This window comes from Platichthys flesus, chromosome 2 (assembly GCF_949316205.1).
Source record: "Platichthys flesus chromosome 2, fPlaFle2.1, whole genome shotgun sequence".
Classification (NCBI taxonomy): domain Eukaryota; kingdom Metazoa; phylum Chordata; class Actinopteri; order Pleuronectiformes; family Pleuronectidae; genus Platichthys; species Platichthys flesus.
The window spans coordinates 21162978-21176343 of NC_084946.1; the positions used below are offsets into that span (position 1 = coordinate 21162978).

The 13366-nt window shown below is 41.6% G+C and overlaps 1 protein-coding gene across 1 annotated transcript in view; it reads left to right on the forward strand.

The window, feature by feature from the left end:
- Window positions 1-11659, forward strand: part of LOC133969326 (guanine nucleotide-binding protein G(s) subunit alpha-like) — a 28388-nt gene extending 16729 nt beyond the window's left edge. Inside the window, exons 6-12 of the mRNA XM_062405736.1 lie at window positions 7241-7295; window positions 7501-7574; window positions 7752-7810; window positions 8017-8137; window positions 8520-8650; window positions 9030-9097; window positions 9217-11659. Of these exons, the coding sequence (XP_062261720.1) occupies window positions 7241-7295; window positions 7501-7574; window positions 7752-7810; window positions 8017-8137; window positions 8520-8650; window positions 9030-9097; window positions 9217-9363 (655 nt within the window). The 3' untranslated portion in view covers window positions 9364-11659. The remainder of the gene's footprint in view (window positions 1-7240; window positions 7296-7500; window positions 7575-7751; window positions 7811-8016; window positions 8138-8519; window positions 8651-9029; window positions 9098-9216) is intronic.
- The last annotated feature ends 1707 nt before the right edge of the window (window positions 11660-13366 follow it).

Sequence of the window (13366 nt, forward strand, 5' to 3'; positions counted from 1 at the left end):
TGTGTCCCTGACGGGGAAGAAGTGTTTGTTTTGTCCCAGAAGACGAGGCCTGTCCGTCAGGTTCTTGTTGTCTCATCCCCACAGAGATCCTGCAATTCTCACACGTTCCTCCCGGTTGGAAATCACTTCTGAGATCACAAAGAAACATGAGATTGACGAACTTTTCCTCTGAATAATAAGAGGAGAGACATCTGTTAAGTGGAATGTGGAATAAACAGAAAACTGAATGCAAACACGTGGCCCAAAAGGGAACTTGTGAGGAGCCCAGCCGGTCATGAGACGTTGCCGGCTGGTGGCAGACGGTTATGGTTTTGTAGACAGTGAGTGAAATTGTATGAAGTGGGCCGGTCTATGTCCTTTTCACCTTTACCACTGTCTCCAGTGGGGGGGTTTGAGGAACTGAAACCGTGGCACAGTGTGCGACAGTTTCTACAACTGGATCAATAACAAAATGATCTTCATACATCTGTGTTTATGTCGTGGTGTCTTGTTGTGATTGGTTCAGTTAGAGCTGCACGATGTGTAAAATGTCCGCAGGAAGAACACACAGCTAGCCAGTTAGCTAGTTAGCCAGTCTGCCTTTCTTCCTTCCACTGTTTCTTTATTTTGAGCTGATCCTGATTATTCATTGCTGCGTAAGGTGAATAAAAGGTTAATTCACAACATTAACACTCCCTCTAGTTGCATCAGTTGGATTTTCATCAGCAGTTGTGGTGAACACAAATCCCATGCTGATTCGTGACGTCATCAAACTAGGTCTTTTTCATTATTGTTGTGATGGCAAACCCCTAGTGACCGCAGTTTTTTTACTTTTAGTAGGAAAAGTTAAAAAGCAATATAGATGATAGCTAGTTGTATGTGCAGTCTCCTAAAGCAAGGCAGTTTACATCACAGCCTTGACTATAGCTGTAGCGATTCAAAAGATCTTTCGCATATATATATATAATAGTTCAACCAATAATAAAATAACCAGCAGTTCTCCGTCACCTCACGACCTGTGACCTCTGTCAAGGCAAAACCGGGTAAAAAAAAGTCTAGTTGCCTTCTGGAGTTTCCTAATTATGATTTTTAAACCTTGCACCAAGTTTATAACCAGGACTTCAAACCACATACACAGATGTGATGGGTTAATAGTTGCCCTTACTCTTCGTGTCCAGGTCCAGGTGGAGGAATGTGACCGAACGACTTCATACGTCCTGTATCTGTGTGTGTTCGCATTGAGTGTAGTGTCGCCCTGCACCGACCGAGGTGTATTCATCACCAGCCGATTCTTTGAAATCTTGTCCCTGGGATAATGTGCCTTGGTGTGAATCCCCCTCTCCCCCTCTCCTCTCTCTCACCGCCTCTCCCCCTCTCCCCCTCTCCTCTCTCTCTCCGCCTCTCTGTGATGTGTAGTGGTGTTTCTGCAGGGGCAGAAAATGGCTGGGATTGAGTCTCTGAGTCATCGCGAGGAATGAGGGAGTGAGGGGGAAGAGAGGGGGAGGAGGAGAACGAGAAAGAGGGACTTTTTTTGAAGGGGTTTGGTGTGTGTGTGTGTGGGGGGGGGTCTCGTTGTGTGATTCCTTATTCTGGTGTTTGATCCAGGTGAGATGTGACATCTTTGCTGATGTGTAGCGTGAGTCAGGTACTTGAGCTTGTGTGCAGCAGCTCGTCATGTCACTGTGTTGTGATTTTGTGAACACTGTGTGTGTGTTCAGTGATTGTGCCGCTCCCAGTGTTGAGCTGCTGTTCAACAGGCCACTGCTCCCAGGACCAGGTTTACTCTTGGGTCTTTCCTTTCTCTATTTCTATTTGATCATTTCTTTTCCTTCTTACCTTACTTTCCTTGTTTTCTTTTTTGCATTTTTTGTCCATTGTTCACATGTTTTTTTTTTATTCGTTTTTGTCTCTTTCATAAAATCTTTCTTTCACATTTTTCTTATTATTTGAAGTTCTCAAATTTTCTTCTTCAAAATTCAAGATTGAAGAAACGTATTTACATTGTACGAGAACAACGCAGTTACAATGAATGTCATCTTTAAATGAAAATGTTCCTGGTATAAAGATTAATAAAGGAAATATTCAAATAAAAAAATAAGCATATATTTTATTTTATCATTCTATCATTAATACTCAACTGAGTTTCTTTTCTCTTTTGTTTTTCGGTCTTCTTTCACTCTTTCCCTCTGACTTTCCACGTGTTAAATCTTTATTTATTCCCTTTTCTTTTTTCTTGTTCTTCTTTTTGTTCATTCTTTGTTCTTACTTTTCTTTCCTTCCTCCTCTCTCTCTCTCTCTCTCTCTCTCTCTCTCTCTCTCTCTCTCTCTCTCTCTCTCTCTCTCTCTCTCTCTCCCACTCTCATTCCCTGCATTTCTCTGTGTATCTCTTTGTTGCCCGCTCTCCACCTCTTCTGTCATTCTTTCTCTTTCTTTTTCTCCTCTGTCATTCTCTCTCTCTCTCTCTCTCCTTCTTTCAGTCTTCCCTTTCTTTCTCTCTTTTCTCCCCGTCTGTCTCTCCCTCGTTCTGGCCTCACTCCAGTCGCACAAGATTTGGAGCCGATTGTCTATTTATAGTGCCTGTGGTTCTGTCGCCATGACAACCGAGCTGGAGGCCAGGGCGCCAGGGAGCTATTTTTGGAGCGACGCTGTAATGTCAGACACAGCCCTCTCTCTCTCTTTTCTTTCCTCCTCTTTCTCTCTTTCCTTCTCTGTGGATGTGCTGTGTGTGACTGTGTGTGTGTGTGTGTGTGTGTGTGTGTGTAGGCCTGTGTGTTTGATTAAGGATTGGCCGGTGAAGCCTTTGGTTTGGTCGCCTTGCAATGTGAAAGTACAAAGGAGCAGTAATCGCTCGGCTCGGTGGACTGTGCACGATCTTCTCCCTCTTTTGAGGAAGCGCCAAAACCCTTTTCTGACTTGACTCTGCATTTCAGCTTTTCTCTTGTGCAGAGTTTGAGTTCAGGATCCAGTTCTGACAAAAAAGTGGTTCAAGAGTCAGTGTTGACTCAGAGTTTTACGTTAAAGTGTTCACGTTATGCTCTTCAGGTGATAGTTTTATGCCAAATGAAGTAAGAAATATGAAGTCATAGCAGTTTTTTCATTACATTTTGGGATATTTTCAATTGTAGTCTTAGATCATAATGAAATTAATCAACAGTATATACCCTTATTTTAATTCCCTGTAAATATCCTTATTATATTTACATTAGTAGCCTAATAGTAACATACAGTTTAAACTAGTTTTTTGAATATTGATTGTCCACTGATATCTCAGGTTATGTTTTCTGTTCTTTAACACTTTTCCCTGTTGCAAAAGTTTATTTACATTAACATGATACATTTTTTTGCTGCTTTTAAGTTATGAGAGTATTTTTGAAAATCAGATTTGGGGGCTTGATCCTGTCGGCCAGCTCAAATGAATGTTTGCATGTGTGTGTGTGTGTGTGTCGCTGCTGCTGGGATCCGACGGGCGAAGGTCCCCAGATGTTTTGTGTCTGCATCACATTAAAGCCTAAACCATAAACTCTGATAGTTATTAACTTGTCAAAAGCATAAACATATCGTTATTGGGTTTGTTGTCATAAATAATAGCTCTTCTAACGATTAATGCTCTCGGGCCAGACAGTTTTAATATGTTCATGCAAAGTTAATATTCAATTATAACATCATGATTTTCAGATTAAAGCGAAAAAGGCCAAGGTCAGGAATGGGAAACTCCTCTGCTTCCTGCACAGGATACCCGATTATTAACGTTGTTTTTTATCTCAGTAAACGAAGCTCATAATTCGAGGATATTTTCCAGTCCAGCTGTGAGTGTGTAGTTCAGAGCTGCTTAATCCTGTGTAGATCAGAAGATGTAAACTAGCTCCTGATCTGGGTAATTCTTTGTCTCGCTGCTGCCACTTTAACTAAATACATCGCGTGAGTACTATTAATATAATTGTTAGCCGTGTTGGGTCAGTGTGCTGCTGTTGATCCTGAAGCCGCTCGTGTTCTCTGCATGTGAAGATCTAAGTCTGAATTAATTTGATGCTATTGTTGCTGTTGTTGAGATGTAGATGTAGGCCAGTGTTTAACATACATGTTGGTTCAGTTGTTATCTTCACTGTAAGTGCGACGGGGGGCCTAATTGAATTGGTGTTTGTGGAGCTTCTGGAAGCGTTTTCAGATCTATTCTTGGAGGGAGCTGCTGAGACGAAGATGTAGCACATAAGGAAGATGAAGAAAATTGCTTAACTAGTTTTCAAAGCCTTTTTATTTTTTTTAAAATTGTTTTAAAATAATGAATAAAGAAAAACAAAATAATTAAGCTGCCCGGAAATATAAACCAATATGAGCCTTTTACAGATCTATTGTCATTATACTGCAATATGAAAAGATATGTATTCATTTTTTATGTTTAAATATTTAAAAAATATCCTATTTTTGTGAATTCTATTAATTCAAGTTCGACAGGTTTGTTGGAATTTGTTTTATTAATAATTTTTAGAATGAAGTTAATGGTTAATCTTTAAAATATCAAAAATCTGTTACAATTCCTTGTTTTATGAGTTTGATAATATCTTGTATTTATCAGCCTCCAAAGATCCATATCAGTCGGGCTCAATTACTTATAAATAACTGAATTATGAAAACAACCCTATCACAAAACTAAATAAAAGGATGATTTAGAATACACATGTACTGTGTTGCTTTTTTTGTTGCTTCTATATTTATGCTCCTCCCAATCGTTGGAAATGCAAAACAAAGTCAAATGCAACAAAAGGTTTAAAATAACCACTTTATCTTTCCTTGTAAATACAGAGTTATTTCCATCACTAGACAAGTGTCCTGTGTGTATTTCCAGAGTTTCAGTCAGCCTGTCTGCTACCTCAGAATAACCCTGACAGGTTCTACATGACACCGCAGACCTCTCTGTTACTGGGGCAGCCACCACTATTATTTAGTTCAAGTTACTAGGCACTGTTATTATTGGCACTTCTCCTATTAATAGAGAGAACTACTAAAAATTGAGCAGCGCTCGTCCTGGGCGAGGCGACGCCTCCGACCAGAGCCGGAGATAAACAAACTTGGCCTCGGCAGATGTCTCTGTGTGGCAGCCATGTTGACTCTGTCATCATCTGAGCAGGGTCTGACCTGTGGACACGGGGCAGAAACAGGCAACTTGGGCTGAGCAGGGCTGTGGCTGTGCTGCCATGGCCGAGGAGGCTGTGGAGTGGGAACAGCTGAGCCACTCGGCCCCTGCAGAGAGCCGATGGTACCAGACTGGTTGGCTCCTTCGTCGCGTCCGTGTGTGTTTTTATATGAATATCTGTGTCAGTGTGCGTTTGTGTGGAGGTATGCACATGGGCTTGTCTTTGTTCCCTGAGCTGTTTGTCCTACTCGGTTTCTCTTTGAGTCTCATACTGACGCTCTCTCCTCTTCCCTGAGTCAGTGTCTGTTTCCTGTCTGTCTCTGTCTGTCGAGTACAGTACCCTCTGCGGACCCAGCCCCCTGTTTCTCTCAGTGTGCTACCTGCAGCCCTCCTGTCACATTTCACCCCTGCCTGCCACATTCCTAGTTATCTCAGAGGGGGGTTACATACCTTTGCCCCAAGAGGCAGCTACTAGGGAGCGACTTGCCTTTCTAGTTGTAAGAACTGCGAGCAGGCGAATCCGTCAAAACAGACGTCCGTGCAGGTATCAGACACGGGCAGGGAAATGTGTCTGTGTTTGCAGACACGTGAGCAGGGACAGAGTCTACATCAGAAAATATTTAAGCTTGCAAAACCCCAAACCTTATAGAAAAATAAATATCATTTGAATAGTTATAGTGAGATAAAGTTACACAATACTTAACTAGCATTGATTAAGCTCATAAGATTGTAAAACCCACCTCCAAGGCCCAGCTGTCCCTTTAAACCATTCATGTACCAATATCTGTTCCCTAAATGTGCCTGATTTGTTTTTATTTTACTTTAAGATCCTTCTGGAGAACAGTGAAATGTTGAAAAATCACGTTATGTTATAGAAAGTGAGACAAATTCCTGGATTCGCCCCCTGATTCGTAACCACATCAAAATTAAATAGGCTCTTTCCTGACCCATGTCACATCCCCCCCACCAAGTTTCGTGAAAGTCTTTCAAGCAATTTTAATGTAAACCTGCTCACAAACAAACAGGGGTGAAAACATCAGATCCTTGGCAGAGGTAATTATTTTAACACTGGTCTCACTTCACAATAGAGCTTCCTATGGCCAATGTGCTGCTGCTTCAACCTTCAGAGGAGCCGTGGTGGGAGACAACCTGCAGCGCTCTGGTCTGTCTGGTCTGATCGATGCAGGCCAGTGGGACACTTATGATAGTTGCTGCTGTGGCCCAAAGATAATCACCAAATTCCTCCCAGTGTAGCACCACTCCTCTTTCCACTGCCGCCGCAGCACAACCACTCCTGCTCTTATTCCTCCATACTGTTCGTTTTTTTCTTTACATCTGAAAGTACTGTGAGGACAGCTGGGACGTTTAAAACCTCCATGTTTGTCAGGAGCCCACATGGAGGAGGAGGGATTATTCGTCATTTGGTTTTATTCTCTATTCTCAAGCTTCTTTGGCCAAAAGACAAATGCTTCCCCGCCTGATGCTCGCGGAGCCGTAGCCTGCAGTCGTGCCGTCTTTCTCGAGGCCTGTTTGTCTGAGCGCCGACTTGTTGCGGCACACGCCTGCAGCAGGTGACCCTGATACAGTCATCATGAAAACATCAGGGCAACTCACACACCTTGAAAAGCAACAGCGACGAAGGCCAGTTCATTGGAATAATTAACGCGCGTTTGGGTTGGAGCTCTGCTAATCTGAAGCCACTGGTGCCTACACACACACACACACACACACAAACACACACACACACAAACACACACACACACACACACCTCTCCTTCTCTGCAAGTACTACTACAGCGGCTCCATTGATGAGGCTTCTCTGGTGTGCTGGTGACTCAGACTGCCTCAGATCTCACTGTGAATTAGAACACACGCCCCCTGGTGGCCATTTAAAGACCCTTATCCTCCATTTTTCTGTGTGTGTGTGATATTAACACAGCATTACACTGTAGTTTAGCCTGTATGATATTTTACCTTTGATTGCAAAACATGACAAAGAGAGAAAGACGTGTTTACTGTGTTATAGTGAACATTTTATAAATTGCTGTTTCATTGTGTTTATAATGTTGCTGACTTTACAGCAGCTGAGATATAACCTGAGTTTTTTTTCTTCCTTTTTTTGTTTTGCAGCTTCTTAGACAGGATCGATGTTGTCCGGCAGAGCGACTACACACCCACTGATCAGGTGAGATGTTCAGACTCCTGCAGTCATTCACACTGAACCACTCTGTATCATTTACACAACTCTGACTGCATCTGCCCACTGTAGTGTTGAGACAATAAATCCTTTAATCGATGAAGTCAAATAAAAAAAATACACTTATTCCAGCTTCTCTTGTGCTCCTTGCGATTCCTTAACTTATTCTCTTCTTATCGGTTTTTCTTTCCAGGACCTGTTGAGATGCCGAGTTCTGACATCCGGGATCTTCGAGACGAGATTTCAAATAGACAAAGTCAATTTCCAGTAAGATGAGATCAAATTCATTTCAGATAAAGAACTTTTATACCAATGTTTACAATATGCAAGATACACAGATTTTACAATAGAGCATGTTTAACCACATTTTCCCCTCAAAACATCATCAGGATACTTTGTCTTCAACCAGTGTAAATGACACTTTAAACTTCCTCTGTCTCGCAGTATGTTTGATGTTGGAGGTCAGAGGGACGAGCGTAGAAAATGGATCCAGTGTTTTAACGGTAGGATGTTTGTTGCTTATAAAGATTTAAACGAATAATTTAAAAATAACGATTGACTCTCAATTTTTCATGAGATCAGTGTTTCTTGTGTGTGCATCTGATTATTTCAAGTTGTGGAATGTATGTCGTTGTTAACCCTCCTCTGTTTCCTGTGTGTGTGTGTGTGTGTCTGTGTGTGTGTGTGTGTCTGTGTGTGTGCGGTACAGATGTGACAGCCATCATCTTTGTGGTGGCGAGTAGCAGCTACAACATGGTGATCAGAGAAGACAATCAGACCAACAGACTACAGGAAGCCCTCAACCTTTTCAAGAACATCTGGAACAACAGGTCAGAGCTTTTGTTTCTGGATTTTGTAAGAAATTCAAAAGTGAAACAAATTATAATTAGATCACAATCTGTTCAACACAGAGAGATGAAAGGAGGAAATTAAGCTCTTTTTTTTAAATACATACAGTATTCACACTTATGTTCCTACATTACATTTACTATACATTTATTACAGCAGTAAAGTGCCCTGTAATGCTGTGTTTTGCTTTAAAAGTAGAAGTTAACAAAAGTATTGAAGAGTTTTGTTTCCTCTTTATATTCTCTCTCTATGCTGTGATTGTACACATACACTTTAGCCCTTAAAATGTAATCATACTTACAATTAGTGTAAATGTGAATGTTACTGACTGCTCTGAGTTCGTTCTGAATTCCCCCCCGACAGGTGGCTACGGACCATCTCGGTAATCCTCTTCCTGAACAAGCAGGACCTGCTCGCCGAGAAGGTTTTGGCAGGGAAATCTAAGATTGAAGAGTATTTCCCGGAGTTTGCACGTTACACTACACCTGATGATGGTGAGAGGTTGACGCTGATATCTGTGTGTCTGACACACATCCATTTATCTTGATGTGTAGCGGCTTTTTTCAAATGGTTCAGTGCAGATAATGAGCTAGATTTACTCAAAATACAACAACGATATAAATAGTCTGAACGTTAAAAAGACAGAGACTGTTTCTGTGCATTGAGTAGTTACTTCAGATATTTGGTCATACTCAGTTTTGGTTTTTCCCTTCAAATTAAATGTTTTTGATCATCTGACTGAGGCACAACTTAATTTACAACCTGTCTTTTTATCCAACTCATTTTGTTTGTATATGTTTCTGTTATTGAGCTGCATTGATGCTCCACACTGTGCAAAGTCTCCTAGATCTGAGGTTTCTTGTTTTCCAACAGCAATACCAGAGCCAGGGGAGGATCCTCGCGTCACAAGGGCAAAGTACTTTATCCGGGACGAGTTTCTGGTACGTTCACACCTCATGTTCTACCTGTTCTAGTTTGTTTCCTTGTACATTGTATGTTTTTATGCCTGTTGATGAGTTCATCTGACATTAACTTCTCTTTGCTTGTGTGTCTCCTGCAGAGGATCAGCACAGCCAGCGGGGACGGCCGGCATTACTGTTACCCCCACTTCACCTGCGCGGTCGACACAGAAAACATCCGCCGCGTCTTCAATGACTGTCGCGACATCATACAGAGGATGCACCTACGGCAGTACGAGCTGTTGTGATGGGGAAGCGGCGCCCCTGCGACTTATTTACCTACCGTCCTACCTATCTTCCCCCGGCCCCCCACACCCCAGCCACCACCGACACGACCAGTTAGCCAATCACCCCCCTCTCCACTTCCACCAACTTCACCAGACGACCGAGGGAACAAGCGAGCGACTGACCGCCTGCCCTCCCCTCCACCCCGATACAACTCCTGCCGCCAACACAGTTTCAGAACAACCCCAGCGTGGAAAGAGGTTTTGTTCTCATGGATTCACCAACAACAGTTTCATCGACTATTATCCAGGACTGATTCCTGTACTCAGCCACACTTCGACCCATGAAAGAGGGTCGAGACTGGAATCTTTGTGCAGGCTATTCCTCCTTTTAGCTCTCTCTCTCTCTCTCTCTCTCCCTCGCTCTCTCTCAGATATATGAATACACACTCGCAGGTACACACGCACCCACACGACAGACATTCAGAGCCTTTAAATAGGTTTTAGTGTCTCATATCACACACACACACACACACACTTTTAATACCAAGCCCTCCTGCTTTTAACAGTCGGCAGAGGCTGGATTCAATAATGCATCCTGAGAGAGAGGTAGTTTATTCACCGCGTGCTGACGACGATCCAGGTGGAGACAGATAGAAGAAGAAGAAGAAGAAGAAGAAGAGAAAGATGAAAATGGATGGAGGGTGGCAAACTGACACAGCGGAGAGCTGTGAGCCTTTTTTCTTTTCGTGCCCGAGGACGGACTAATTGACTACCGGCTGCCTGTGGTCGTGAGCGTGACTCGGACATACGAACACATGGCTCACATGACCTGCTCTTCAGGAAATCGTTTGAGGCGGGTTGGCAGAAAACAACAAAAAACAGAAAGGAGGAGAAAAATAAGAATAATACCATACAAGGCATAAATCCATGCATACCAGTGAACTTCATGCAGTGCAAAAAATCCAAGCTATATAAATATATATATATAGATATTTATATATGAGTGTATATAAATATGTATATATATATAAATATTATATATTCCTGTAATAACACAATTCAACTTTTACGTTTTTGTTAGTTTTTACCCCATGTTGAGTGTTGGTGTACACTGTGTGTGTGTGATCTGCCTTTGTGCACCATTGAAACCCCCACTACACACACACACACACACACACACACACACACACACACACACACACACACACATCCTGGTCCCCCTGCCCCTGCTGCTAATCGACAAATACGGAAAATAAAGAAAGACGAAAGTTTTTATTTAATAAGGAAAAGACAGATTAATAAAAAAGGAAAGCATTAAGTAAAAGGAATGACTTAACCAGACTGGATGCAACATATTTACCTGGTAACACACACACACACACACAGACAAACAAACACACACCAACACCGACATGCTCCAGCCCTCACCAGCACCCTCCCTCTCCACACGAAGCCCCACCCCCTCACCTGTCGTCTTGTTCTCCCCCCCCACACACACACACCTCTCTCCTCCCCCTCCCGGCTTTAAGTACGTCTGTCTTTATTTTACTGCTGGACTATTATTCTTGTACAGACTGTAAAATGTATTATTTTGTACAACTTTATTGAAGAAAAAAAAATAACTTGTAGAAGATCCCTGTGCCTTGATCACGACTGTACATGTAAAAATGAGCTAATATGTAAGTTATGTTTCACTGCGCTGTACAGCTGGACGGGTCTGTCCCACCTCGTCCGAGCTATTTCACCCCTCCACTGGGGGCTGGGGACTGGGGGGGAGGGGGGAGGGGCATCGGATCGGGGCGGAGGCCTTTTGTCTGTTGCTTAGTTTCCTTATATTTTGTTTAACCCCCTCCCCACACATTTGTTTGTTTATTGACTCATCTGTTTTGCTTTGACTCTCCTTTGGTTCATATAATAGGATTTGAAGAAAAAAAAAAATGAAGAAGAAAGAAAAAAAAAAAAAAGATAATCAGACACACCACCTTAATGCCGTGTAGTGAAAGATACTGAACCCTAACACAATTTAATATATATAAAATATATTTGAGATTTTATATTTTATATATATGTACTGTACACTTATATCTATCTCCCTTGTGAGCTGTCCCCCAGCTTTCCTTTGCTTTCTGTCAGTAACATCTGCATACATTTTCAGAAGGTGGCGATTCTGGGTGCAGTGGGATGGGGATTAATTTCTTTTCTTTTTTTTATTTTAGCTTTAACTCTTTTGAAGGAGAGGGGAATATCCAATTGCAAAGCATTGCTTGTTTCTACATAAACCAAATTCTTTTTGCTTAAACAAGAAGAAAAGGTTGTATTAAGTGTTTGGTTCATTCCTGGTCTCAGTCCACTAGATCCTCACCTGAGAAACGCATCACACACACTCCAGTGGCCACTTTGTTAGGAACACCCAGTGAAAACTGATGCAGTCTAATGCTACAGTCCTGCAATGAGTCTGACTTCATCATGATGAGGTTAAACTCAGTGTTAGAAACACCTCCCAGTAAAGCAAGATGCCTATACTGATGTTTATTTACTTGTAGGTTAAAGTAAGAAGATAAACAGTATCAATATTCAAGTTAAGATTACTTAACTTGAATATTGAGTGACTTACAATAAGTGCATTCAACCCCGAGGGGAAGATCCGTTTCATTAATAGTTATATCACAAATGTCCATTATACATCGATATGTTGTCAATGCATTTTACAAGCACAGTGAGGAAGTATAACAATCAGTTTAAATATTCTACCCAAGATTCCCACATTGCTGTTAATCAAGTGTCCACTTTGAATAAGTTGACATTTATCATTATAATTATTGATAGACTGATAATTTTATGTTTATATATTTTTGGGACATTTCTCTCAGCCCTAGGTTTTAGCACTTATTAAAACTGGAGATTACAAAGTGCTTTACTGGGAACAGGGTAAAAGAAGAACAAATATGAGTTCAGATGCCAATTTTAAAAAAAGGATGATGTTCTTAAGTTTGCTAACAACAAACTGTTGCCTCCAAATCCGTAAGGTTCAATTTGATTTCTCTCTGAAGCAGAAATGCATATTGTTGCATTAGACTGCATTAGTGTCCGGTAGGTATACCTAATAATCTGACAACTGAGTGTCAACTGCAACAGCAGTGAAGCACACGACTGTCACAGACCCGGGTTCCTTAAACACACTAGTTTCCCCATCAAGGTTTATAAAGATGCAAATATGGTTTCAGTCATGAACAAGACACCACAGCTTTATTTCTCCCAGAGTTGGATTGAACACAAGTTATTATTTCATTTGGTTTGACAGAACTGACACGAATATCGTAGATCCATTTATAGTCAATAGAACACTCATGAGAGGGGTCTGCAATGAAAGAATTAAGAACGAGCAGTTTTCAACCTTTGCCGTTTTACTTTGACTTTTAAAGTGTGTATATATGAGGTTGTTGACCAATATTCTACAGCAACCGGATGTAAATGACTTTCAAAAAGCTCCAAACTCAAGAATCAAAACAAACTACAGTCCCAACATTGAGATTGAAGAGTAGAGAAGCGGTACGTCACATGCTCATCTGTCATCATAGAGATCTTGCTGATACCACTTCTATTTTCACTGGAGCAGCAGGTTTATGAGCTGAAGGTGATAATTCCTCCTTCGCTAACATGATCAACTGAACACTTCAAGGGTCACACTTCAATGCAGTTATTTCATGTTCTCGTCTCGTTAATGCAAAGAACGGAGAAGTGAGTGATGAAAGGTGATGCTCCTCTGAAAGCTCAGGTGATACTACACCTGTTGTCAAGGTGGTTCAGCCCGATAGTCACTGTCAACTAAAGCCATTCTGTTGATTTAACTACCCAATACACAGCATGAGCAAAGGTACGATGACACCAGAATATAAAAATAGTGTTTCCCAAAACATGGGCATGAATATGCAGCTATAACAGCCTACGTACTCCAGGGAAGGCCTTGCAGAAGATTTTGTAAATAAGCTGCTGGATTTGTTCTGTTCAGCCAAAGTTCAACATA